Below are 23212 nucleotides of genomic sequence, written 5' to 3' on the forward strand. Positions count from 1 at the left end.
TGGTCCGGGTTGCTTGCCACATGTGTTTCTATGTCGGAATACTGGTACGGAAGCTAATGGAGGTTGAATTTATCACGGGCGTACCCATTCAGGATCTTTCGTGGCATAAACATTAATTTGGGGTAAATGCAGCATATGTGTATCGATTTTGAAAATTAATTTAGGATAAATATAATACGGGCGTACTATAAAAATTTGCCCTATTAATTTAATCATAGGGAGAAAAATCTTATAGGCTGATATTATGATGATAGCGCCTAGGATTGCTGTATAAACTATTTACCAAACAGAAAGAAAGTGACTCCATTACATGCTATATCACTCCTCCTTCCTTCGCTCTCTCCTCCCTCCAAGCCTCTCCGCCACACCACGCCGCGCCTTCTTCCGTCGGAGCTCCGGCGACAGCGCTGCGATGGCCCTCAAGTCCTTCATCGACGCCGGCCCCGGCTGCCACTTCCCGATCCAGAACCTGCCGTTCGGGGTCTTCCGGCCGGACGGCGGCTCGCCGGCGCGGCCGGGGGTCGCCATCAGGGACCGCGTCCTGGACCTCCCCGCCGTCGCCTCCGCCGGCCTCTTCGGCGGCCCGGTCCTCGCCGGGTCCGATTGCTTCCACCAGGTCGGGTGTTCTCGTGTGGCTCGTTCCGTGCTTCGTTTGCTGACCGCGACATCTGTGCGGACCGAAGTGTCGGTTTTGATGCTAGTTTCTTTGTGCCTTCAAGTGATTTTGCTATTTGCTTCTGACTGTTTAACAGGACTGTGAATCACTAGTTAGCATGCTCTGTTTCTGTTTAGAACTGATTTCTGTAGCTTTTCGACGTGCCGAAGAATCGGAAATGCTCTGTTTTCGGATGATTTCCTGTCATGAAGCCAATGCGAAGTTTATCCCTTCGCAATGATCGATAATTAGTTGGTGAACTGCGTGAAATTTTACGAAATCTTCGTTTCCTGAAGGTTTTAAGCGTATTATGTCGGTTCTCTTGTCTTGTTGCTTAATAAGAACTCTTGGAATGTCTTTATTTTTTGGTGAACTGCATTTGAAAGAAGGCAGTAGAAGTTGAACGACTGATATTCGCCTGATTTTGTTGCCAGCCGAACCTTAACAAGTTTTTGGCATTGGGGCGGCCTGCATGGAGGGAAGCTCGTGCCACGCTGCAAAAGATATTGTCATGTATGTCATCTCAATTTGGTGAAGTGCACCTTCTGCTGTGTTATCCCCATAAAGGCGTAAACATAAGGAACGAAGTTCTTTGATTTCCAGTAGTAATGTGCCTATGGTGCTTCAAGAAGGGGGGCTCATGGCACCCCTTGAGGCATATTGTTTGTTTCATACAAAATGATGAAATTTTTAAAATTTGACTCAGCCACTGAACCCGTACTGCGTGACAACGCCGAGTTGAGGAAAAAATCACTTTTTCCCATGGTGAGGCATGCTTTCAGCCAGAATTCATTTTCATATCAAGAGATTACATTCGCTAATGAAGCTTATGCTTTGAATTTTCAGGACAAGGTGGAGATGGTTCTTCCTATTGCCATTGGTGACTACGCGGACTTCTTTTCATCGATGCATCACGCAAAGAACTGTGGGACCATATTTCGGGGGCCAGAGAATCCAATTCCTCTGAATTGGTATGTTCATTCGATTTGGATTGGTTCTCTCTTTCAATTCCCAATTCAACCTCAGCAAAAGTAGTAAAACAATGCTTGTATTTGCCCGTTTTCAGGTTCCATCTTCCCATTGCTTATCATGGACGGGCATCATCTATTGTTATCTCCGGAACAAATATCATTCGGCCAAGGTACTTAATTGATGAATCATAGTTCTCTCTGCCTATTCACAGGAGAAAAGACAGAGCAAAGGTTTGGTGTATGTTGAATTCACACCTCTCGGCCGTAAAATGAACTATCCTTATTCGAGCGTAATTCCACTTGTGAGGTCTCTTCCCTAGATAATCGGGGCCTGCTGCTCCTGCACCTAGTGTCTTTTATGGAAGAATATGTTGGATTGTCGATGCGATTCCTCAGTTGCATAGTTGGAGCTCCCATTGTTTATGATTAGATTCACCGCATCTTAATATTTTCCCTCTCCGTCGCAGAGGTCAAGGTTACCCAAGTGGCAACTCTCCACCTTATTTTGGACCTTCCTTGAAGCTAGATTTCGAGCTAGAAATGGTAAGTTTCATGCTCCGAATATCAGTACTCTCTTTTCTCGTCAATATTTATATAAATTGAAGAATCAAATGTAATAGCTTATGACTTTCTTTTATCCATTAAACTGATTTACTGTGTACCCAAGTATATTAATACATAATTGCACCTCTTATCTTCTGTCTCTGCCATTTGTGATGGCAGGCTGCTGTTGTTGGTCCTGGAAATGAATTGGGGAAGCCTATTGATGTCAATGATGCTGCTGATCACATATTTGGACTTGTGTTAATGAATGATTGGAGTGGTGTGCGCAACTTCTTTATGTTTTTATGTATTTCCACTTATTGTATTTGTGTTTTACTTTGAAGAAGTTTGGTTTTGCAGCTAGAGACATTCAAGCTTGGGAATATGTGCCTCTTGGGCCTTTTCTCGGAAAAAGTTTCGGTAAATGTTCCAGTCTATTATTTTAAATGTTTACATGTCATTATATAAATAAAAGTAATGGCTAAGCTGCATTCTACAATTGCCAAAAATGTGCTAGTGTCAAAATTTGACTGTAAGCAATGAAGGTTATATTATATGTATGGAGAGGGCATCAAGTGCGGATATTATATTTAGTGTTTGGTTTCTGTTGAAAATATTTCTAGGTACCACATTGTCCCCTTGGATTGTGACCCTAGATGCTCTAGAAGCTTTTGCATGCGATGCACCCAAACAGGTAAATACATTCCTTATTGCTTCAGTAAGTTCTCCATTCTTGCATCAAATTTTTCTGTTCTCAGGCAGTGTGCTGCATTACATCCTGTGTGATTTTAGGAGCCAAAGCCATTACCGTATCTAGCAGAAAAAGTATCCAAGAATTACGACATATCTTTGGAGGTGATACCCTAACACCATTCCTATCTGCCAACTTGTATTAATTGTTTTACAGCTTCCAAACTGTCCAGTCCTAAATTTTATGCATTCCTGTGTACAATGGAAACTTTTACTACTGCTAACAGGTTCAGATCAAACCTGCTGGACAAAAAGATTCCTGTATCGTCACGAAGAGTAATTTCAAGAACTTGTAAGTCATCTCAAGTTTCAGCTGGTGAAAAATAATGCTCTGAGAACTTTCATACACTGTTTAATCGGATTATTAAGGTCTTAGCAGCTACCCCTAAGCATGTTATCATATCATTCCGTGAATATCAGCTGTGATGCTACTGGTTCGGTGAAAAGCGGTGTTATTATCTCAACATAATAAATCTTACGCTGTTATAATTGGATGAGGGACTGACAAACTGGACACTGTCAAAATATTTGATGCGCATGCCTTATTTCTTTCTATGCATGTTATATAGCCTGTTCCTCTTTCCTTTATTTCCTTTCACTTCTCTTCAGACACCATCTTTAAACTATATTTTCCCTTCTTCCCCAAGACAAATGGCTTGCCTTCTTATAGACTCTTAACTCTCCTGTATATTGATGGAGCACATGGACTTAATTGCTCAATTTTCAGCTGAATGAGTGAGTGTGGAATTTGTTGCTCAGATAAATGACACTAACGAGTCTAGTAAGCTAGGCATCCCTGATCCCAAACAATTATTCTACTTGTGGGCGGGTTTCGAAATTTAAACACCAAGACCCATTTCAGTTACCTCTCACCTACCAATATTATGATTATATAACATATTGTAACATGACAGAATTTCTACAGATTAGTACCTTATGAAGAAAATATCCCAAGGTTTTTGTGCAATTTGTGGTGCTATGTGTTTGTGTGAGCTCATCTATCTCGAATTATGTACCAGGTGCTTAGAAAATTGTAACAGTGAACTTTTCATGTTTATGATGGCAATTATAATGCTCTCTGTGAATTTATTCTGTATATTTTTTTATGCCACCATAATCCATGATTTCCTTATGTTGTGCAGATATTGGACGGTGACACAACAACTTGCACACCATACAATCAATGGCTGCAACTTAAGGCCAGGCGATCTCCTTGGGACAGGAACAATTAGTGGACCGGTATCGTTTTGTTTATCTATATCTATCTACAACTTCTGTTTAGCGTCAAACCTATTGCTTTTAGTTTTCTTCTGTCGAATTATACATGCCAGGAATTTATGTTAAATAATTCTATCTTCTGGATTACTAATTTGTATAGGAACCGGAATCTCTCGGATGCTTGCTGGAGTTGACTTGGAATGGACAGAAACCCCTGTCACTAAATGGGACACCGCGCAAATTTCTCGAAGATGGAGATGAAGTAACCATCACTGGCCTTTGCAAAGTAAGCTTTTCAGCTTCTTTTTTTCTTCGATTTCCAATTTCGAAGATCACGTTGGTTTTTTTTTTGGCTCAAAACTGCTTCTGAAATTTAAGATGACATGTTGGTAGTCTGCTGCCGGGTAGTCTGTGAACGTTCTAATTTCTGATCCCCGTGCAGGGAGATGGATACACCGTCGGATTTGGGACATGCTCTGGAAAGGTCGTTCCGGCACCTCAGTGAGTTCATCTGCGGCGTTCGAGGGCATTGTTCTTGTTAGTACTAGAGTGAGAGTCCCTTGAGGAGTCACTGAACTGTTCAGTTGCATCCTATTTGTGGAACTCCAATAATGTATGCTTTGGTTAATAAAAAGTGCTCTCTCTCTCTCTCTCTCTCTCTCCTTGGAAAATCATGCAGACTACTGAAGCTTGAGTTTCAATCAATTGGCTTGGGGGTTCTGGGACCTTTGTTGCCTTTACGTGCTAAATCCTAAAACAGTGAAGTCTCTAACAATAGGATTTGGTATGTATTAGACAAATTTGTGGGTAGAGAAAAAGTAGATGGGGCCACAGGAGCAGAATAGCATGGCCCACTAGCCCAAAAGGAGGACAAAAATAGTCCGTTGCCAACGGGACGGTGCTCTCTCAAATCTTCTTCCCATTTATGCGCCAAAAAGCATTCAAGAAAGCAACTTCTCCATCACTTTCCTCCCTCCTCTCTCTCTCACTCTAATTCTCCGTGTCTGCCATGAAATCAGCTCGCAAGCTTAGCTTCTCCTCCTCCTCGCCCACCGCCACTGTCACAGTCACCTCCCCAGATGACCAGTTCATCCCTCCTCCGCCACCCAACATCACACTCCACCTCCAGCCCAATCCGGCCCAATCCCTGGCCGCCACCAAGATCCAATCTGCCTACCGTGCCCACCTGATCCGCACCCTCTACAAGACCATCTCCTTCGTCGACTCCACCGCCGACCGCCTCCAGCGCCGGATCCAGCAACAGGACACCGTCGACACTCTCCGGGGCAGCCCCCTCGAGAGGGCGAGGATCGAGGAGGAGCTGATGAGGCTGCTGCTGAGGCTGGACTCCGTGCCCGGCGGGGTCGATCAGGCAGTGAGGGAGGGGAGGAGGAAGGTCAGCCGCCGGATCGTGGGGTTGCAGGAGATCGTTGACGGGGTGTGCTGCGGCGGAGGAGCGGTGGAGGGCGGCGACGACAATTGGTGGTGGTGGTGTGATCGGGTGGAGGAGGAGGTGTGTAGGGAGAGAGGAGGGGAGGAGTTGGAGAGGTACTGCGCCAACTACTTGGGGTTTCGTTGCCTGGAGAGATTGCTTCACGAACCTTGAGCTGCACCACTCTTGTTCTTCTTCTTAGAAAATTACTTTTTCTGTTTGCTTCCTTTCAATGGTTGTGGCAGTAGATCTATACAGTATACACTCGTGTTCTTATCCGTTCTTAAGTCTTATAGGTTTTTCTATTTCGTCTTCGAGTTTGTAAACTATTCAATCAATGAATTTACGATATTAGAACTATGGTGGCGAGGTGACTAGCATTTGTAATGGGTTGGATTCAGAAGGAAAGTGGATAGTGTAACCAGCATTTTTTTTATTTGCCAATAAGTATGCGGCCCGCTGCTAAATGGATTTGGGGGGTGGGGCTAGAGTACTAGGTTCGGGGTTTGATCTCCATGAGTACCACATACACATGTGCATAAAAAAGAAGAGAGAAAAAAAACCGACATTTTTTGAGAAACTTTAATTAGCCCGAAATCTAATGACTGATTTTTTTTGGGCCAAACTAATGACTGATTTACGTCCATTAGATTTTGAGAATTATGTGCTGGCCATTACATTATGAAGTTGCTACGTAGCTCGAGGGGCGTATTCAATTTGAGTCGAGTTTGTATAATGCCAAGCTTGAGCTAGGCTCGACTTGACTCGCATGCTTGGCGAGTGCCATCGAGTATTGAAACCTTTGAACTAGATAAATGGAATGCGTGCAACAAATAAAGAGAAGGCGTAAACCGGATGGCACAATTGAAAGATACAAAGCGAGACTAGTAGTGAAAAGCTATAATCAATAACACGGATTAGACTATGAAGAAACCTTTAGTTCAGTTGTGAAGGTCGGGACAGTAAGATTAGCATTAGCTATTGTAAACTGCTATGATTGGAAGTTTCATCAACTAGATGTCAGAAACACATTTTTATATTGGAGATGTACAAAAGTTTATATGGTGCAACCACTAGGACATCATGTATTAGATGATTCTAAAGGGTTTGAAAATGGAGAGAGGATATCCATTGATAAGGACACATGGGCATCTTGATTATCCAATGGTTGAGATTTGTCCTCTTATATTTTTCCTTATATCCTCTTTTCTCTTCTTCCTTTTATCTTTTCTTCTCCTTTTGGCCGAAGCAAACTACCATGTTAGAAGGTCCAAGCATGTTGATGCCAAGCTGTTGTCCTTCATCACCATTACGAGCCCTTGCCGTTTCGCCTCGAGCCACCTTCGTCGCCAGTGGGCTTGATGCTAAGAACCTCCCCAAGAGCCTACTCTCTCTCTCTCTCTCTCTCTCATTCTTTATGGACGCCAGGATTGGTTTTGCTACCTTCGATGTAGAGGTCCCAACCTCTGATATGATATTGCCCGAGGTGCGTGAGGGACATTCATGAATTAAGTCACTTGATGCATTGACCTTTTCGATTCATCCCATACTGCTGAGTCTTACGATTTTATTTTTTGATGTGTAGGTAGGAACTATCTTAGGAAGGCACTCATCTCAGTAATGCTCTCACCTAAGCATGTTTGATATTAGAGTTTTAATGCTAAATGATAGCGTTATGTCAAAAGGCACATTTTGTGAGTTAAGTCAGTACAACGTATATAATCTAAGAATGTATTTTCTCTTTTGGTATATAATTTGGTTCATTCTTGCCCTCTTCTCCCAACCTAGAATCATGTCAAGAGCCCCTCCTTATTGGACCCTATCACCTCAGTGACTACTCCTTATCCTCGTTCGATTTGATCATTTTAGGGACACTAATTTCTACATGGTTCATCTTAGACTCACATGCCTACTAGAGGGGGTTATGCTCTATACCATATTAATATCCCTAAATTAACCCACTCAAGGTATTATCCATTTTGGTCCGTCTCATACCATGCCTCACGATTTTGTCCTTTGACATACAAGTAGACGCTTTTCACGGAGGTCATCTATCATGATAGTGCTTTATATATATCCCAAGCACGCTTATATTGCAAATCTAATGCTAAATGATGCAGTTGCATCAAAAGGCAGATCTTGTAAGTTAATTGAAATTCCATATATATAATCCACAAATGCTTTCCCCTTTCGGTGTGCAATTCATCTATCCCTAGCCACCATCCTAGAAGCCTATGCATAGTTGCTCCTTGTTCAAGCCCTCTCGCCTTGGTGATCACGCATTGCTCTCTCGAGCCAGGTCACTACATGCCCACTAACTTTTGCCTGATTCATCCTTGAACCACATACCTATTGGAGGGAATTCCATTTTGGTACCGTATTTGGACACCCGGGATTGAGCTATTGTTCATTTGACCTATCCTATATAAAGCCTTACAGTTTTTTTTCTTTGGCACCTCCGTACGTGAGACTTCCGCATCATACGGCTCCGTCGGTGTCAAAAGATGCCTCTTGTGAATTTATTCTAGTTTCACATATAAAATCCATGAATGTTTCCCTTTTATACGTGGTCCCGTCACCGTCCTAAAAATTTGTTAGGAGTTTCACCTTATTCAATTCCTCACGCCCGGAGATTACTCCTTCCTCACGTCGTCGAACCGGGTCCTTACAGTTCTACCCACAGATCTGTGGCTGCGAGACCATCGTTGAGCCTATGCCGGAGGTCATGGTCTCCACCTTCTGTGGCTTGCGAACAACTTGGTGACAGGACCAACAAGTGACGCGATATATGGAGAGGGCAGGGACTGAGCGGCGCAGCTGGGGCGGTTTCGGTGACTGCTGGGCTTGTCTCTGCAGTTGTAACAACGACGAGAAATGATGACGGCGGCGGAGCGCGACAGAGTTGGCGGCGAGGGAGAGGAGAGAGAATCTGGGGGTGAAGGTTTTACTTGGTGGGCGTGTATTTTCAGAGAATGCGGGGGCCATTTTGGTATAGGAGTGCATTTTTGGGAGATGCGGTGTGGACTGATCTAAGCTCTCAATTGGGTCGCTCGGTGTAAGAGGGTTGAATTTAAGATGAAAATTTACTTTTAAATTTGGATTATCTTTTAATTGGAAAACGACGGCTTGAAAATTCATTGCTTGCGTGGACAATAATTAGCTAAGCCAAGCATTTATACCAAATGCACGTCAAGTCTACAATCAATACAATCACCTACTCGCTTTCATGATGGAGCTAAATCTCACAACGCTCCAAGTCTCCTTCACAAAGTCCACGACCGCCATGGCCTCTCTACGCGACTTGTCCTCCGCGTCGCACCACAATAGGGCCGGCAGGAACAGCCACAGCGCCGTTGCGAGGATGAAACCGACTGCCATTGGTCCTGACACCGCCCTCGGTAGACGGAGTTTGCTAGTGAGCGCCTTCTTGGCTCCGATCTCGACGGCCACGCACAGGCCATGCAAGAGGAAGAAGGAGGTGACCACCCACCTCGGCTCCTTACGTCCGATGTAGTAGAAAATCAGCTCATGCATGAGCGCCGAGACCAGGAAGCATGCAAATGATGCCGGCAGTGCGGCCCACTTCCTCCCAATCGCACGGCTCGAAATGGACCTGGTATGAGACAAGGAAGAGAACGATACATCAGATATTGAAATCTTCAGTACGTACTTATATAAGTTTAGACATTCGGTAAATTGCAAGTGAATACTTAAGTAAATGAGTATTCAGGCATTTAATGAGAATTACTATTTTGCGAGCCATTTTTTGTACGATGTCTTATTATGTAGTTGAAATTCTTTTTCATGTACTAAACTTCATTACATGTATGAAAATATAACATAGATATGACAGACATGAATCTGCTGTAGTGTAGAGAACTTTTGAAACTATGTGCTTTCCCCTCATGTTTGAGTCAAGCTTTATCAAGGATTATTCAAAATAAGTATAGACATAAACGTTTCATCAAAACCGGTCTATGAGCGTCAATCCATTCAATGTTCATAGATATAAACAATGAAAGCTAATTTATCCATATCAAAACGATCCAAAATTCAACATTCTTTTTGTATATTAAAAAAACCAAAGAAAAAAGAGTCTCACCTAATAGGCAAGTAAACGGCAGGGTGGAGTATATTCGTGACCATGAGGTTCCATCTCCTCCCCCAAAAGTCCTGCAGCGAGGTTGAGAGGTAGGGCTCTTCAAATTGCGGCTCGAGCTCGATGCCGGTAAGTACTCGGATCATGGCTCCGACCACGGCCAAGGACACCTCCAACCCGACGTACACGTGCACGCAATACATCACATTGATGATCACTGGATGAACTCGATCCTTCCTCTCATAGGCAGGCAAAAAGGCAACTATAACCAGGCACTTGATGATGTAATTCATCGGCGATTTGAGGCCTCTCTGGTTGATCTCCGAAGCCGGGCGCTCTCCATTTTTGGTGCTCTTGACCGGGTTGCGAATCTTGATGGGAAGGCAAGCGATGGGAATGAAGTATGCCAAAGAGCTAGACTGGCTCGATGACAACGGGCCTTTGCCGTAGGCAAAGAGGATGAGCTTGAAGTTGCAGAGCCAAGCGATGAAGAACGAAGTGAGGCCACCGAGAGAGATGGTGGTGAGGTTGAGAGGGAGGATGAGGAAAAGGACGATGACCGGCGAAATGGCCAAGAGCCTCTTGGTTCCGCTAGGCACGGTTTTGGAGATGGTGTGGCAGTAGGTGAGTGAAATCAACACCAAGGTCCATACCATCACGAAGTTTCTGATCTCGCCCTCCATGTTTGGTCACCGAGGGGCACGCACTTGAATTAGCGAAGTTCGCATAAATAGTTAGTGTCGTATGAGGTATTAGTGAAGTTGGGTCATGTTACTATGCTCTAGCTCTCTCTAGCTTGAGACAATGGTCATAAATTCGCATTAATAGGAGTTGTTGGGAGGGGCAGACGTGGGGCTTGTCTTGAAGACTTGGTGAACTAAATTTCGCGAGCAAATTCATCTGGACGTAGTGAGTCCAGCTATGCCTGTTTGCTAGTCAATGTCGGTCGTATTGGGGGAGAAAAAGATCGTGGAACTGCAAGATTGACCGTTTTGTTTTGGCTAATGTGGTGCTTGGTGGAAGGGAGTCGTCGGTTTTGAATAGTTGCCAATTTGAATAGTTGCCCATTTTCAACTCAGTCAATTGCATAATAATACTAAGGGTGCATTTCTTTTACGGAAAATACCATTTTTGGAAAATACTTTCCAAGTAGTCATTTTCCAGGAAAATGAATTTATTTTTCGGTGTTTGGCTAAAACCTAAAAAGACTTGGAAAGTATTTTCAGTTATTTGGTGATGAAAATCTGATGGTGAAAATTATAAAAAAAATTATATTTTTTAAATTATTTTAATTTTTTCCGATCGCCGGCCTTAGAAAGAAAAGAAAAACAAAAAAAAAAAGAAAGATAAGAAAGAAAAGATATTAACAAATTCAAGATGAGTAATTCCAAAATGTGTTTTCACCTTCTTAGATTAGGAAATTCACTTTTCTAATTTTATACATGAATGTTTTCCTTGACCGGAAAGTTATTTCAGTTGACTTACCATTTTCGGTGAAAAAGTCCGGAAAACGTATTTCCTAAAAACACGTTCCCTCAAACAAATGCACTCTAAGTATCATTATACTTGATAGTAAAAAATATGTTGTTGTGTCGTCACGTACGCATGCGATCGAACTTTAATTGGTTAATGAAAAGTCGCATGTGGTTTATAAGTATCAACCTCCTCTCAATAAGGAGCATTGACGAAATTGATTATGGGATGAAGAGGACTGGAGAAGCACTTTGCAATAAGAAAGTCCTCATTGTATTTGATGATGTTGATAATAGTGAACAAGTGGAGAAATTAGTTGGACATAGTACTTTCTATTCAGGATCTAGAATATTAATTACAACTAGAAATAAAGATGTTTTGCGAATTAATAGGCCAAAGTATCAAATTTTAGAGTATGAAATGGAGGCGATGAGAATTGATTATGCTCTTTAGCTTTTCAATAAGCGTGCATTTGATAGAGACTCTCGTTCATTTGATTATAGTGATCTTTCAATAGAAATCGTATCTACTTCTGGGAGATTTCCGTTGGCTCTTGAGGTAATTGGTTCGTTCCTCTATCACAAAACCCAAGAAATATGGAAAGAGACATTGGAGAAGTTAAGAAAAGCACCTCACGAGGATGTTTTTGGAAAGTTGAAGATCCGCTATGATGCCTTACCTTTCGAGCAACAACAAATTTTTCTTGATATTGCATGCTTTTTCGTTAGTGAGGATAAGACAAAAGCGATTTACTTGTGGAAAGATTGTGAGTTTTTCCTGGATACTGGAGTTGCTGCCCTCGTTAGCATGTGCTTGGTAAATATTGGGGAGAATAAAAAATTTTACATGCATGATCAAGTTAGAGATCTTGGAAGGGAAATTGTTTATCGAGAAAAACGAGCGAATCCTAGAGAGCAGAGTAGGATGTGGATTTGTGAGGAGATCCTTGATGCAATAAGAACAGAGGAGGTAAAGCACTATCCTCTACGCTGCGCTAGGATGCTCTTTTTTCATTCTTTTGTTTTTTATTTTAATCCTTTTCTACTGATATAAACTATTGTATACCACTCATATCTTGCCCTCATTTACAGATGAAGAAGAACGTTCAAGCACTTAATCTTGATCTACGCATAGATTACTTTGAGTACGTTATTAGAAGTGAAGAGATTAGAAGGTTTGAACATCTAAAGTATCTCAAATTAAATGGGGGAAACTTAATTGGTAACTTAGCACATCGTCCACATCATCTAAGACGGATTTTTTGGTATCATCCTCCTCAAACGTCTGAGCCAACCAATATGCACTTAAAGAATGTGGTCGTTCTTCAATTTTCACACAATGACTTCATAGATGATTCGAATCTACACTGCTTAATCAAGGTGCTTAATATGCTTATTTCTATTCTACTTTCTTTGAAAGTAATATTTGACTGTTCATCCATTGAATATTGCATTCATTTTGACAGATGACAAGAAAATTGAAAGTTCTTTTTCTTAAAAGCTGTCCTTGCATGACCAAAACACTAGACCTTTCTGGATGCCCAAATTTAGAGAGGCTTACTTTCAAAAAATGTATGAATTTGAGAGAAATTGACAGCTCTATTGGGAAGTTAAAGTGTCTGATTGACCTAAAGATTTATATGTGCTATTCTCTTGAAGATTTGCCCGAAGAAATTGGGGACTTAGTGAATCTGCAGCACTTCTTTGTATGGGAGTGTAAAGTGAAGAAACTCCCAGATTTCATATGGAAGTTGAAATCATTACGAGAGTTGCACTTTTCACGTGACTTTTATGAATTCGATTCAGCATATCCATGGGAGTTACCTAGTGCTATTGGAATGCTTCAGAATCCGGAGGTGTTTCGAGTCAATAGTCACCACTTAAAAGGTCTACTTGCTTTTGGAATTTGCCTTTTCTAAGAATCCTGAATCTATCATATACTTGTGTTAGTGAAGTTCCATAGACCATTAGCATGCTTCCTCGCCTGCAAAGATTGGAATTGATGGGATGTCATAAGATTCAAGAGTTGCAAGCGCTCCCAACAAGTTTAACCCATATGTTAGTGTCATCTACATCGTTAAGGGTAGTCCCAAATCTCTCGAACTTTATTAATTTGGTTGAGTCGTGTCTACGTAATGGTGATAAAAAAACGAGAATACACTGATTGCGACCGTCGTCAGTATTCGAGGTTATGCAGTTTGACTAGATCGCACAAGGCACTCGACCATGTCCTTGCTCCTACTGAGCTGGCTCCCCTTCCTCTGCTAAACAAACTATATTTCTTTGGATTCCGTCTGCAATCCTTTCGGCGATTTCCCACGTCTCTGCAAAAGCTATTCCTTGAAAATTCCAACGATTTTTTGTCTCTCTGAAAATGAGAAATTTGTCGGGTTTAGGGCTCCCGGAGTCTCCAACGTAAGATTTTCAATTCGATGGGATTCAATATAAGGGTGTTTGTTATGCAAAACTGTTTACCCCTCTAGAGATTCTGGCTGTCCAGCACGAGAAAGCTGGAAGATGTCCAGGTGACAGACTTTCCAAACCTTGTTGTGATCCAATTTTCTTGTGTGTTCGAATCATTGGAGGTATTTTTTATTGCATGGTGCACGTCCTTGGGAAGGCTAGTAATGTGGTTAAGCAGGGCACGATAATAATGAGTTGATTTGTTGTGAATGGAGACTAATCCTTCCATCGAGAGCTTTTAATAAGTGGCAAATTTTCACGCTGGTGCATTGCCATAAGATACTCAAGATTCAAGTTGTTGGAACGTCGGAATCGTGGGATTGCTTCTGGGATTGTTCTTCGCTGCAAAGTGTTCTTGGTTTACCAAACTTAAAGAACCTCAAAAGTGTTTATCCATCGAGTTCTGCTTTGAGCTACGGGTTGTCGATGGCCTCGTTGAATTGGAGTTGTTGGACCAGTTAATACTTGGTGGTTGCAGATCGTTGGAAAGGTAGATATTGATATATCAAGCACAAATTGTCAAATCATTACCACATGGATATCTCCAGTAGCAGGAAATTGCGTGGGGCTAAGAAAGGATTCAATGGCTCCGTCCAGTCTTTCCAGCATTATAAGGCGAGCCTGAACCATTCTCTCTTTTTCTTTTTGGTTTTCTTGAAGCAACTACAGACATGAATTCTACTTTTTGGCAGATTTGTCATAATTTGTGGGAAATCGAAAAACAATCAAACAAACGTTAATTAAATTTGGTCTTACTTATTTTAGAGCCACTCGACACAGGTATGTTTTATTTTGCCGCTCTTGTTTTCTCGTTTTCTTCTCTCTTTTCCGTTTTTCTTTCCTTTTTTGTATATGAGAAAGTTCCATATTTGCAGCAAGTATGTGGGACAAGGTCAGTTTTTTCCCAAATAAAAGGAGAAACTTCAATGTCTAAAAGAAATATATAGAATTGCTCAGTCTCTTATTCAAATGTTCTTTTCGTTTTATATGGAACGAATTGTTTCGTTCAGTGTATTTTTTTATGTCATACAACACTTGTTGTTCATTTCTTACTTAATACTATTCATTATGGAGATGAGTTTGGTGATTTGCAATTTCCACGGGAAAGATAGGACAATAAAAAAATAACAAATACTCATTGCACAACTCAAGAAAATTTTGCTATCGGAGGTGTTTCAAGAACACAACTTACATGGTCCACCTATCCCCTAATCATGTGACATATGTCCTTCATGGAATTGAGTGTTGCTTGAATTTGCATGGGGTTGGGGTCGACCGAGTAGGATGTGTATTCCAAAAGAACCTCAAATACCTATTTAAGATTTTACAGTTTGATTAAAAGCCCCTTCAAACAGGAACAAGAATTAAAGCAATGGAGAAGGTTGGGGAGAGTGTTGTTCAATGCGTGAGCTTCAACAGTTTTCTCCACTGCATCCTCCCCTGTTTTTTACCGTTTAAAAGCCCCTTGAAACAGGAACTAAAGCAGAGGAGAAGGCTTGGGGAGAGTGTCGTTCCAATGCCTGAGTTTCAATAGAATGTGATGTTGATTGCGAGTAAAGATGGCAAAAGCTGGCTGGTTTTTGACAGCAGAACCGGAGAGGCACCTCTCTGAAAGAAGTCAGAGGACGCTCACCATCAAATCAGAACGAAGCTGCCTGAAAGCAGAGTTAGAGAGTCCAGAAACACTTGAAAATGCAATTGAGGGCATGCTTGGCCATTTTAGTAATTAATGCCAATGGCTTCTAGCAAAGCAAACCCAGAAGATGTCACCGTTGGCCAGGAATAAAGGCCCCCCTTGTCTGTACTGTATTTGTGGCATTTATGTCTTTAATTAGTTTCGCTTTCAAGGTCGGGCTATGCCGCTCAAAAGTTGAGAGGGATTTGAACTCATGGCCTAAGGCTTCAACCATTGCCCTTTGTTGTTCATTAGTGAGTTTCCGGTTGTCAGTCTATGAAGGTTACTTGTAGTTTCTTGATTTTGAATTTGAAAGTTCTCTTGAGAGAATATGGCCAGAATTGGGTCTCACCTCTTTACCATCTTTTAAATGGGGAACTTTCGTTGGTAATTTAGCGAATTGTCTCACCAAATTAAGATGCATTTTTGGGAGTCATCCTTCTGGAACGTCTAAGCCAACCAATATGCACATAGAGAATGTAGTCGTTCTTAAATTTTTAAACAGCGACTTCAAAGATGATTCAAAACTAAGAAGCTTGATCAAGGTAGGTAATACTTAGGTGTGAGCGTGGTTCGGGCGGGCAGTTCCCGACATGGAACTGGGAACCGCCTACTAAGGACCGGTTCCGAGAAATTGAAACCGGGAACTGCCTGTTGGTTCCATAGACCCACCAAGTTTCCTGCAAATGGAGGTGATTGAGAGTGAGAGAGGGAGGCAATGAACGGCTAAAGGCGCGGCCGTGAGTTGATGGGAGTTGAGAGTCGAGCTTTGGAATAGGGATTTTATGGTTTTCATTTTTCTAAAAATGTTTTTTTTTTGGGTTGAAATATTTCTAAAAAATTATATATATATTACCGGTCCGGTCCGGGTGGGCGGTTCCACGCCTAGAACCGGGAACTGGACCGGTACTCACCGGTTCTAGTAAATTAGAATTGGGAACCGGACTGGTCCTCACGGGAACCGTCGGTTTCGGGCTGGTCCGGTCCGGTTCTGGGCGGTCCGCGCGGTTTCCGGTTCCTTTGCACCCCCTAGTCATACTTTCTTCTATTATATTTAAGTAACATGTGATCGTTCATCTAATGAATAGTGGCATTAATCTTTTACAGACAACAACGAAATTGAAAGTTCTTTTTCCTTTTTGTTCTACATTGTTCTCACACAATCACACAACACTTGACTTCTCTGGATGCTCTACTGCAGAGGGGCTTACTTTCCAACATTGTTCCGATATGAGGAAAATTGACTGTTCTATTGGGAAGTTAAAGTATCTAATCGACTTGAATATTGTTGGGTATGGTTCATATTCCCTAGCGACTACACAGCATGGGGCCTTTTATAGTTTGAGCCCGATAAAGGAAAATGTCCTAATTCAATTATCTTTGCTATTTTGAATAGGTTTCCTAATTGGAATATGTTTCTTAGAAAGATGTTTCCTATTTTGAATCAAATTATTGCTTATATATAGTCGCTTTCTCTTGTAATTGAGATATGTAATATAGAGGTGTGGGGTGCTAATTATAATGGAATCCTCAGCTGGATATAGCCCTAGTTTAAGGGTGACCCATGATAAAACCTTGCGTCTCAAATTCTTTTTCTCGCTTTACTCTCTATTTCTTTGTGATTGTGCAGCGAATCCTAATAAATATAAAAGAATGTCTACTTGGTAATATTCCTAACTCTCTAATTAGTTGATGTCCGATGCAGCATGCAACTTCTAAATAAAAACTCCCTAATTTCGAACTGTAAAGGAATGCAGTAAAGAATGAAATTTCAAGACCACGCAGTAATGATGTTTTCGTTTAGGGTCAAATTCTACCGTTATTAACAAATTCAATCGCTAATGTTCATGAAATGCGAAGGAGACCTTCAGCGCGAAAAATGAACGTGTCAATAAGCATGAAAGAAATGGATCCTAAGATTTGTTTTGCTGCTTTCCTCTAGTTGGAATTCCAATACACGTTTGGCATTTTAAATTGGCACAAGTGAACCGAGCTAAACCTCCAAAAACTGCGCACGATAAATCTCCAAAATCAGTTCAGGTACCTCGGTTCAAGAGGGGAGTTAGCACGAGGATGCGGTTTAAGAGGTAGTTCAAGAAATGGGAGCCACGACAACAACAAGAGGTATTGTACGGAGAGAAGAAGGTATAAGGTGTGCCCAAGTTAATTCTCTTTATCCCCTGTGAATGAAGCATATTTCCAAGCAATGACATTGCTAAATTGAAACAAGTCGTGGTCCGTTCAGTGTGCAAAGATCAACGAGGAGAATGTCACACACATTGCACATGTTACGATCTGTAGTGAAATAGGACAAGCGAATCGAATAATAATAATGCAATAGACATAAAGGAAATATATCGGACACCGAACTATGTCCGCGGATAGAGCAGCATAGAATTCACTATAGAATAAGTGATATAATAAATATTACAATAACACTTGAGCACTCAAATGCTCTCGGTGTTTTATGACTTCTAATTACACCAAATAACTCACATAATGTCTAGCTCTCACATATTCATAATGAAATAATCTCTCAAGAATTTCCCTCTATCAGTATGGCCCACTTGCTATACACATGCAAGGTCTTGCTCGTATTAATTTAAACCTGTCTGTCGCGACCTAAAATTTCTCTCAGGCTAATGGATTATTAAGACTAATCTTAACTCGGGCCCTCCCAAGCCCTACCAATTCGCAACTTAGGGTTTAAGTTTTTTAACATGCAAAAGTTTTTATGCTCGGAGTCGCCACTAATCAATTTATGGTAGGTTGATTAGAAACCTAAATAAAACATAGGGAGATATGTTTTATTCCTACGAACCAGAGATTCTAAGCCCGGGGACTTGATTACGCTAGATCTGGTCTAACGCCCTTTCGATACCTTTTCTTTTCAAAAATGTTTTGGCAGACAGTTTGGATCCATTTCAACTTAGTTACTAACATGTGAGGTGTTCATGCGAGTGCGCAAACCACCAATTTAACACCCAGAAAGAATTAAATAAATTGCAAGTTTGGAAGAATTACTTACCTGGAAGCAACGTAAGCATCTGCATTGTTAGCTAGAAAATCACATTGACACCCTAATATGATTTCCAATTAACAAGCAATTCACTCAATTTCTTTTTTGGATTTTCATTTATTTAAATGAAATCTAGCCTATATGCAATGACATGCGAAAATGACATGCAATTAATGCAACCTAGCATGCAAACTATATGTCGTGCGACGACGTGACCTATTTCTAATGACAGGACGAATGATTATTTTTGGTATTTTCTCAATTTAGATTTGGAATAATAAATGCCTAAATTAACATGCAAACTATGATGACTTAATCTACCATAGCATGATTTCTTTTTAGGATTTTTGTTAAAATTCGAAATAATGAATAACCTGAATAATCTATTAAGATTAGAATATTACTTAATTTAAACTAGGAAATAGATCATCTCAAGTCCTAATTTAAATTAAATAACTACTCTATCTTCTAGATACATTTAGGATTCCTAGACATGCAAAAACTCTAATTCAAATCTAATTAATATTTTTTGAACTTTCTGTTTATTTGAAAAAGGAAAGCAATTAAATAAACAAGGATGGCAACCACATTCAAAACGTCCACGCGATCCGCCATATTTGTTTCAAACTCGGATTAGGCACAAAAATCAAACTATCGGTCATATCTATAGGGTTATAGATATCGACGGAAAGCTGATTATTCAAATTTGGAAAGCGGATAAAAATCATTATCGTACCCAAGTGGTTATGGATAAGATAATAATTTTCCGTATCGCCGCGTATCGAACCTTAGGGATAAGGTCGGATAGTCGTCCAGATACGTTGCTAAATTAGGCAAAATTCCTAATTTTAAGTGTTTCAAATATTGCGGATATCCCAAATATTATCCTAAGATTTAGCAATCCACCAAATAATATCCACGAAATATTCAAACACCGAAAACTTAAGAAATTAAATATTTCAAAAAATATTCGGATAATGATCTTACCTAATTTGCAGATAATTCCTAAATTCAAATCGACTCGGGATCGAGTTTGCGGATCGAGATCGGACTCGGACGACGGGCGACGCGGCGTCGGCGCGGCGGCTCATGGTGGCGTCCGGCGACGGGCGCGGTGGAGCGCGCGGTGGTAGCGGTTCCCCGCTGAACAACGGCGGGTCACGAGCGGCGATAATGCGTCAAGGACGACGCGGTGGTGGTGCTCGTCGAAGGCGATGCTGCGTAAATCAGGTGCTCCCTGGAAAACTTTTCTTCGTTGAACAAAGCAACCCAGTGATATTGTGATTTGACAGTGAACGTGGCTTCTCTTCTCTTCCTCAAAGCCACCTGTTTGTTACACGATGAAGTCTTCCTTATCAAACGGTGGTGAAAGTCCCTCTTTTTCTCACCACACCTCCACCACTGGGCTCTCCATAATCACGTCATTATCAATCTTCCTATGCTCGTTTGACTTGTGGCCATTGGAGGCGACTGATGCTCCCGGAGACACTTGTTGGTAGGCGTTGTGTGGCGGCTCAACAGGGATCACGAGCCGGGAGGCAACAGTGATGTTGAGAGGGGACAGAGGCGAGCAAAGAACGTCGTCAAGGAGTTACGGACGAACGGCTTCGCGTCGGTGCGGGGAGTCCTCGGCGGGGTCTTCGACTCGGATCGGTTAACGGGAAGGAGCAAGCACTGGTGGGAACAGCAACTACGTAGCAAGGACGGCGTCGAGCGGCTACGGCGGATTGCGGTGGTACAGCGGCTCGGTCGGCGGAGAGACGCGGCAAGGGGGTGCGGCCAAAGGCTTGGCTGCGGGCTCTCTTCAAGTTGTCTTTCTCACTCCTTCTTTGGCGTTTCCTCCTTTGCCTTCTCTGTGAGTACGAACATGGAGACCTTTTGTTCTCCACCTTGACTCTCGTGAGTTGAGCCTCTGCCGAAAGAACAAAAAATAATCTCTCTCTTTCTCTTTTCTCTCAAGTGATTCACTCGTGTGTTCTCTGAAATTTCTGAACTTGAAAATTATGAAAGCCCCTCTAATTTTGACCTAATGATGTACTTATAACACTAATCTAGGTCAATTAGATGGGCTCTATAGTCCTAATGGGCTTAGGCTTAGGCTTTATCATTTAATTTTATTTTAATTCTAAATGGGCTAAATTAATTCGGGCTGATTTAAGCTCAAATTAAAACAACCAAAGCCTTTTAGACTTGTGAATTTTGGCCCCCAATCCCTTGAGTGAGCCGAGTGCTCGAGCTCGTTTTACGCGATGAATTTTTAGCTTTCTCGTCACCGTCGGTCCAATGCGGAATGCAACTAACCTATATGAACTTAAACTATATGCTATGCAATTTTAATATTTTTGTTTAGGGGTTAAAATTTAATCCCTAATTTTCTATGCAAATTATTATTAAATGGTCGGTCGAAATTTAGGTGTCAACACTGTCAAAAGGGTCATAAACCCATTTCTTAACCCATATATCAGTAAATATGTTATAAATAAGTTAGTTATATTCAGTAAATTGGTATAAATATACTGTGAGTGTTAAATGGGTCGTAAATGAGTCACAAATGGGTTTACAATTTATTTAAATTCAACTCATCTCTTTTGACTTCACTCTGTTGAGGTTGATGCCTTGTATTCTGTTAGCCAAGAGATTATGAAGCGGTTCTGAAAGGCCTCATGACGACTGGATAGCACGGGGGTTCCGCTCGAGGCATTTTATGTTCAGTCATAGAAGGATTTATATGGGAAAGCTAAATATTTTAGGCTATGTGGGCAACTTTGTAATTTGTGCCATGTAGGGTTTCGCTATATATATTTAGGGTGAAACGGGTTTCTAGAATAGAGGCAGGGGGTGAGAAAGAGTGGCTGTACACTTTTCTTCGTTATTAGTGAAACGGATCTCTTCTCCCCGTGGACGAAGGTAGGCGGAACATCTCCCCTGCTAAACCACGTAAATTCTTGTGTTGTGCAAATTTTCATTACTTTCTTACATCATTGATAGGATCGAATTTAGATATTCGATAATTGGTATCAGAGCAGGGTTCGGCGAGCTATCAAGATGGCAGGAAAGGGTTCGAGTGTCAAGTACGATATCGAGAGGTTTAATGGAAAGAACAACTTCACTCTTTGGCGACGAAGAATGATGGATCTTCTGATTCAGCAGGGCGTGTCGAAAGTGCTGCTGGGGAAAGGGACGAAACCAGAAACAAGTGATGAAAATTGGGGGGGAGATGGAGGAAAGGGCGGTAAGCGCCATTCGATTGAATCTATTTGATGAGGTTCTGCAGTATGTGGTGGATCTCAAGTCGGCGCCGCAGGTGTGGACGGAACTTGAGAGCATCTATATGACCAAGTCCCTAACGAACAAACTTTTTTTGAAAAAACAGTTATACTCTCTACATATGGAGGAAGGCTAAGATCTGTTAGAACTATCAACACGTTCAATCAGATTCTGAGTAAACTTGCAAGTCTGGAGGTTTCAATGGAAGATGAAGACAAAGCCCTATTACTGCTATCGTCGCTACCAGCATCTTATGATCATCTGGTGACGACACTCTTGTATGGAAAAGAGACGCTTGAGACATATGAGGTCACTACTGCCCTATTATCTAATGATACGAGAAAGAGGGTTAATAGTGCTACGACAAAGGGTGAGGGTCTCATCGGAAAAGTCAAGGAGCAGGAATGGGGAAGAACAATCCAGCGGGGATCCGAGAATAAGGGTCGATCGAAATCAAGAGGGGGTAAAACGAAATTATCTTGTTATTATTGCAAAAAGGAATGCCATATGAAAAGAAACTGTTATAAGAGAAAGGAAGACTTGAAGAAGCGCGAGAAAACTTCTAATCAAACAAGTATGGCTGATAGCTCAGACGGTGATGATGGAGATCTTCTCTCTATATCATCAGGTAAGAATCAGTTCGTTAATTCATGGATTTTAGACTCTGGATGCTCTTATCACATGTGCCCGAATAGGGATTGGTTTGATTCATACCGGCCATACAGTGGCGGATCTATTCTAATGGGGAATGATGCGGTTTGCAAAACCATTGGAATAGGGACTATTAAAATCAGAATGTTTGATGGTATAGTCAGAACTTTGGTGGATGTAAGGCACGTTCCAGATCTAAAGAAAAATTTGATATCTTTGGGTGCGCTTGATGTGAATGGCTGCAAGTACGTAGCAGCAGGTGGAGTTCTCAAAGTCATCAAGGGAGCTATGGTTGTCATGAAAGGAGAGTTGACTGCAAGTTTATACAGGCTCATAGGGAGTACAGTAACAGGTGGAGCATCTGTGACTACAGCTGTAGAGTTCGATACAGATGACACTCATCTGTGACATATGCGGTTAGGGCATATGGGGTGAAAGGGGTATGATGGAGCTTCATAAAAGGAAGTTGTTAAAAGGTGTCAAAAGCTGCAAATTGAACTTCTGCAAATACTGCGTTTTCGGGAAACAGAGCAGGGTTAGTTTCAGAACTGCAAAGCATACGAGCAGGGATGCACTTGAGTATGTACACAACGATGTATGGGGTCCTGCACCGATCAAATCAAAAGGTGGAGCCGAATATTTTATGACATTCATTGATGATTACTCAAGGAAAGTCTGGGTCTACTTCATGAAGCAGAAAAACGAAGTCTTCTCCAAATTCAAAGAGTGAAAGGCTGAAGTAGAAAGGCAGACAGGAAAGAAGCTAAAGTGCTTGAGAACAGACAATGGAGGGGAATACATGTACACACCATTCTTGGAACTATGTAGAGCTGAAGGGATCACACGTCACTTCACAACATCAGATACACCACAGCAAAACAGTGTAGCTGAGAGGATGAACAGGACACTTTTGAAAAGGGCTCGGAGATTGAGGCTGAATGCAGGGCTGAGTAAAAGTTTCTGGGCAGAAGCAGTTAATATGGCATGCTATCTCATT

The 23212-nt window shown here is 41.6% G+C and overlaps 3 protein-coding genes and 1 pseudogene across 3 annotated transcripts; 3 read left to right on the forward strand and 1 right to left on the reverse strand.

Annotated features, from left to right (window-relative positions):
- The first annotated feature begins 324 nt into the window (after window positions 1-324).
- On the forward strand, window positions 325-4886 carry LOC115677909 (fumarylacetoacetase). The gene is made up of 14 exons (XM_030601156.2): window positions 325-616; window positions 1090-1168; window positions 1362-1420; window positions 1502-1626; window positions 1722-1796; window positions 2094-2169; window positions 2350-2449; window positions 2530-2589; window positions 2793-2863; window positions 2962-3024; window positions 3147-3211; window positions 4062-4158; window positions 4298-4423; window positions 4580-4886. The coding sequence occupies exons 1-14, from the start codon at window positions 413-415 to the stop codon at window positions 4640-4642; spliced, it is 1263 nt and encodes a 420-aa protein (XP_030457016.2). The 5' UTR covers window positions 325-412; the 3' UTR covers window positions 4643-4886.
- Window positions 4887-5040: 154 nt separating this feature from the next.
- On the forward strand, window positions 5041-5929 carry LOC115677910 (BAG family molecular chaperone regulator 5, mitochondrial). The gene has a single exon (XM_030601157.2). It carries the CDS (start codon window positions 5147-5149, stop codon window positions 5741-5743), a length of 597 nt encoding a protein of 198 aa, XP_030457017.2. The 5' UTR covers window positions 5041-5146; the 3' UTR covers window positions 5744-5929.
- Window positions 5930-8693: 2764 nt separating this feature from the next.
- Window positions 8694-10385, reverse strand: LOC115677923 (acyl-CoA--sterol O-acyltransferase 1-like). Its single transcript, XM_030601167.2, has 2 exons — window positions 9672-10385; window positions 8694-9182 (listed from the first exon to the last, which is right to left on the reverse strand). The coding sequence occupies exons 1-2, from the start codon at window positions 10349-10351 to the stop codon at window positions 8780-8782; spliced, it is 1083 nt and encodes a 360-aa protein (XP_030457027.2). The 5' UTR covers window positions 10352-10385; the 3' UTR covers window positions 8694-8779.
- Window positions 10386-11561: 1176 nt separating this feature from the next.
- Window positions 11562-13304, forward strand: LOC115677810 (TMV resistance protein N-like; annotated as a pseudogene).
- The last annotated feature ends 9908 nt before the right edge of the window (window positions 13305-23212 follow it).

Source organism: Syzygium oleosum, unplaced genomic scaffold, assembly GCF_021117445.2.
Source record: "Syzygium oleosum isolate NSW1041296 unplaced genomic scaffold, Sole_v2.1 Sole_v2.29, whole genome shotgun sequence".
Taxonomy (NCBI): domain Eukaryota; kingdom Viridiplantae; phylum Streptophyta; class Magnoliopsida; order Myrtales; family Myrtaceae; genus Syzygium; species Syzygium oleosum.

Excerpts from the sequence above, each read along its gene's own strand:
- LOC115677909 (XM_030601156.2), top strand. The coding sequence starts at position 413 with ATGGCCCTCAAGTCCTTCATCGACGCCGGCCCCGGCTGCCACTTCCCG. Across the intron at positions 2,864-2,961 it reads CATGCGATGCACCCAAACAG|GAGCCAAAGCCATTACCGTA; the intron begins GTAAATACATTC and ends GTGTGATTTTAG. Across the intron at positions 3,212-4,061 it reads AAGAGTAATTTCAAGAACTT|ATATTGGACGGTGACACAAC; the intron begins GTAAGTCATCTC and ends TATGTTGTGCAG.
- LOC115677910 (XM_030601157.2), top strand. The coding sequence starts at position 5,147 with ATGAAATCAGCTCGCAAGCTTAGCTTCTCCTCCTCCTCGCCCACCGCC.
- LOC115677923 (XM_030601167.2), bottom strand. The coding sequence starts at position 10,351 with ATGGAGGGCGAGATCAGAAACTTCGTGATGGTATGGACCTTGGTGTTG. Across the intron at positions 9,183-9,671 it reads GCCGTTTACTTGCCTATTAG|GTCCATTTCGAGCCGTGCGA; the intron begins GTGAGACTCTTT and ends GTCTCATACCAG.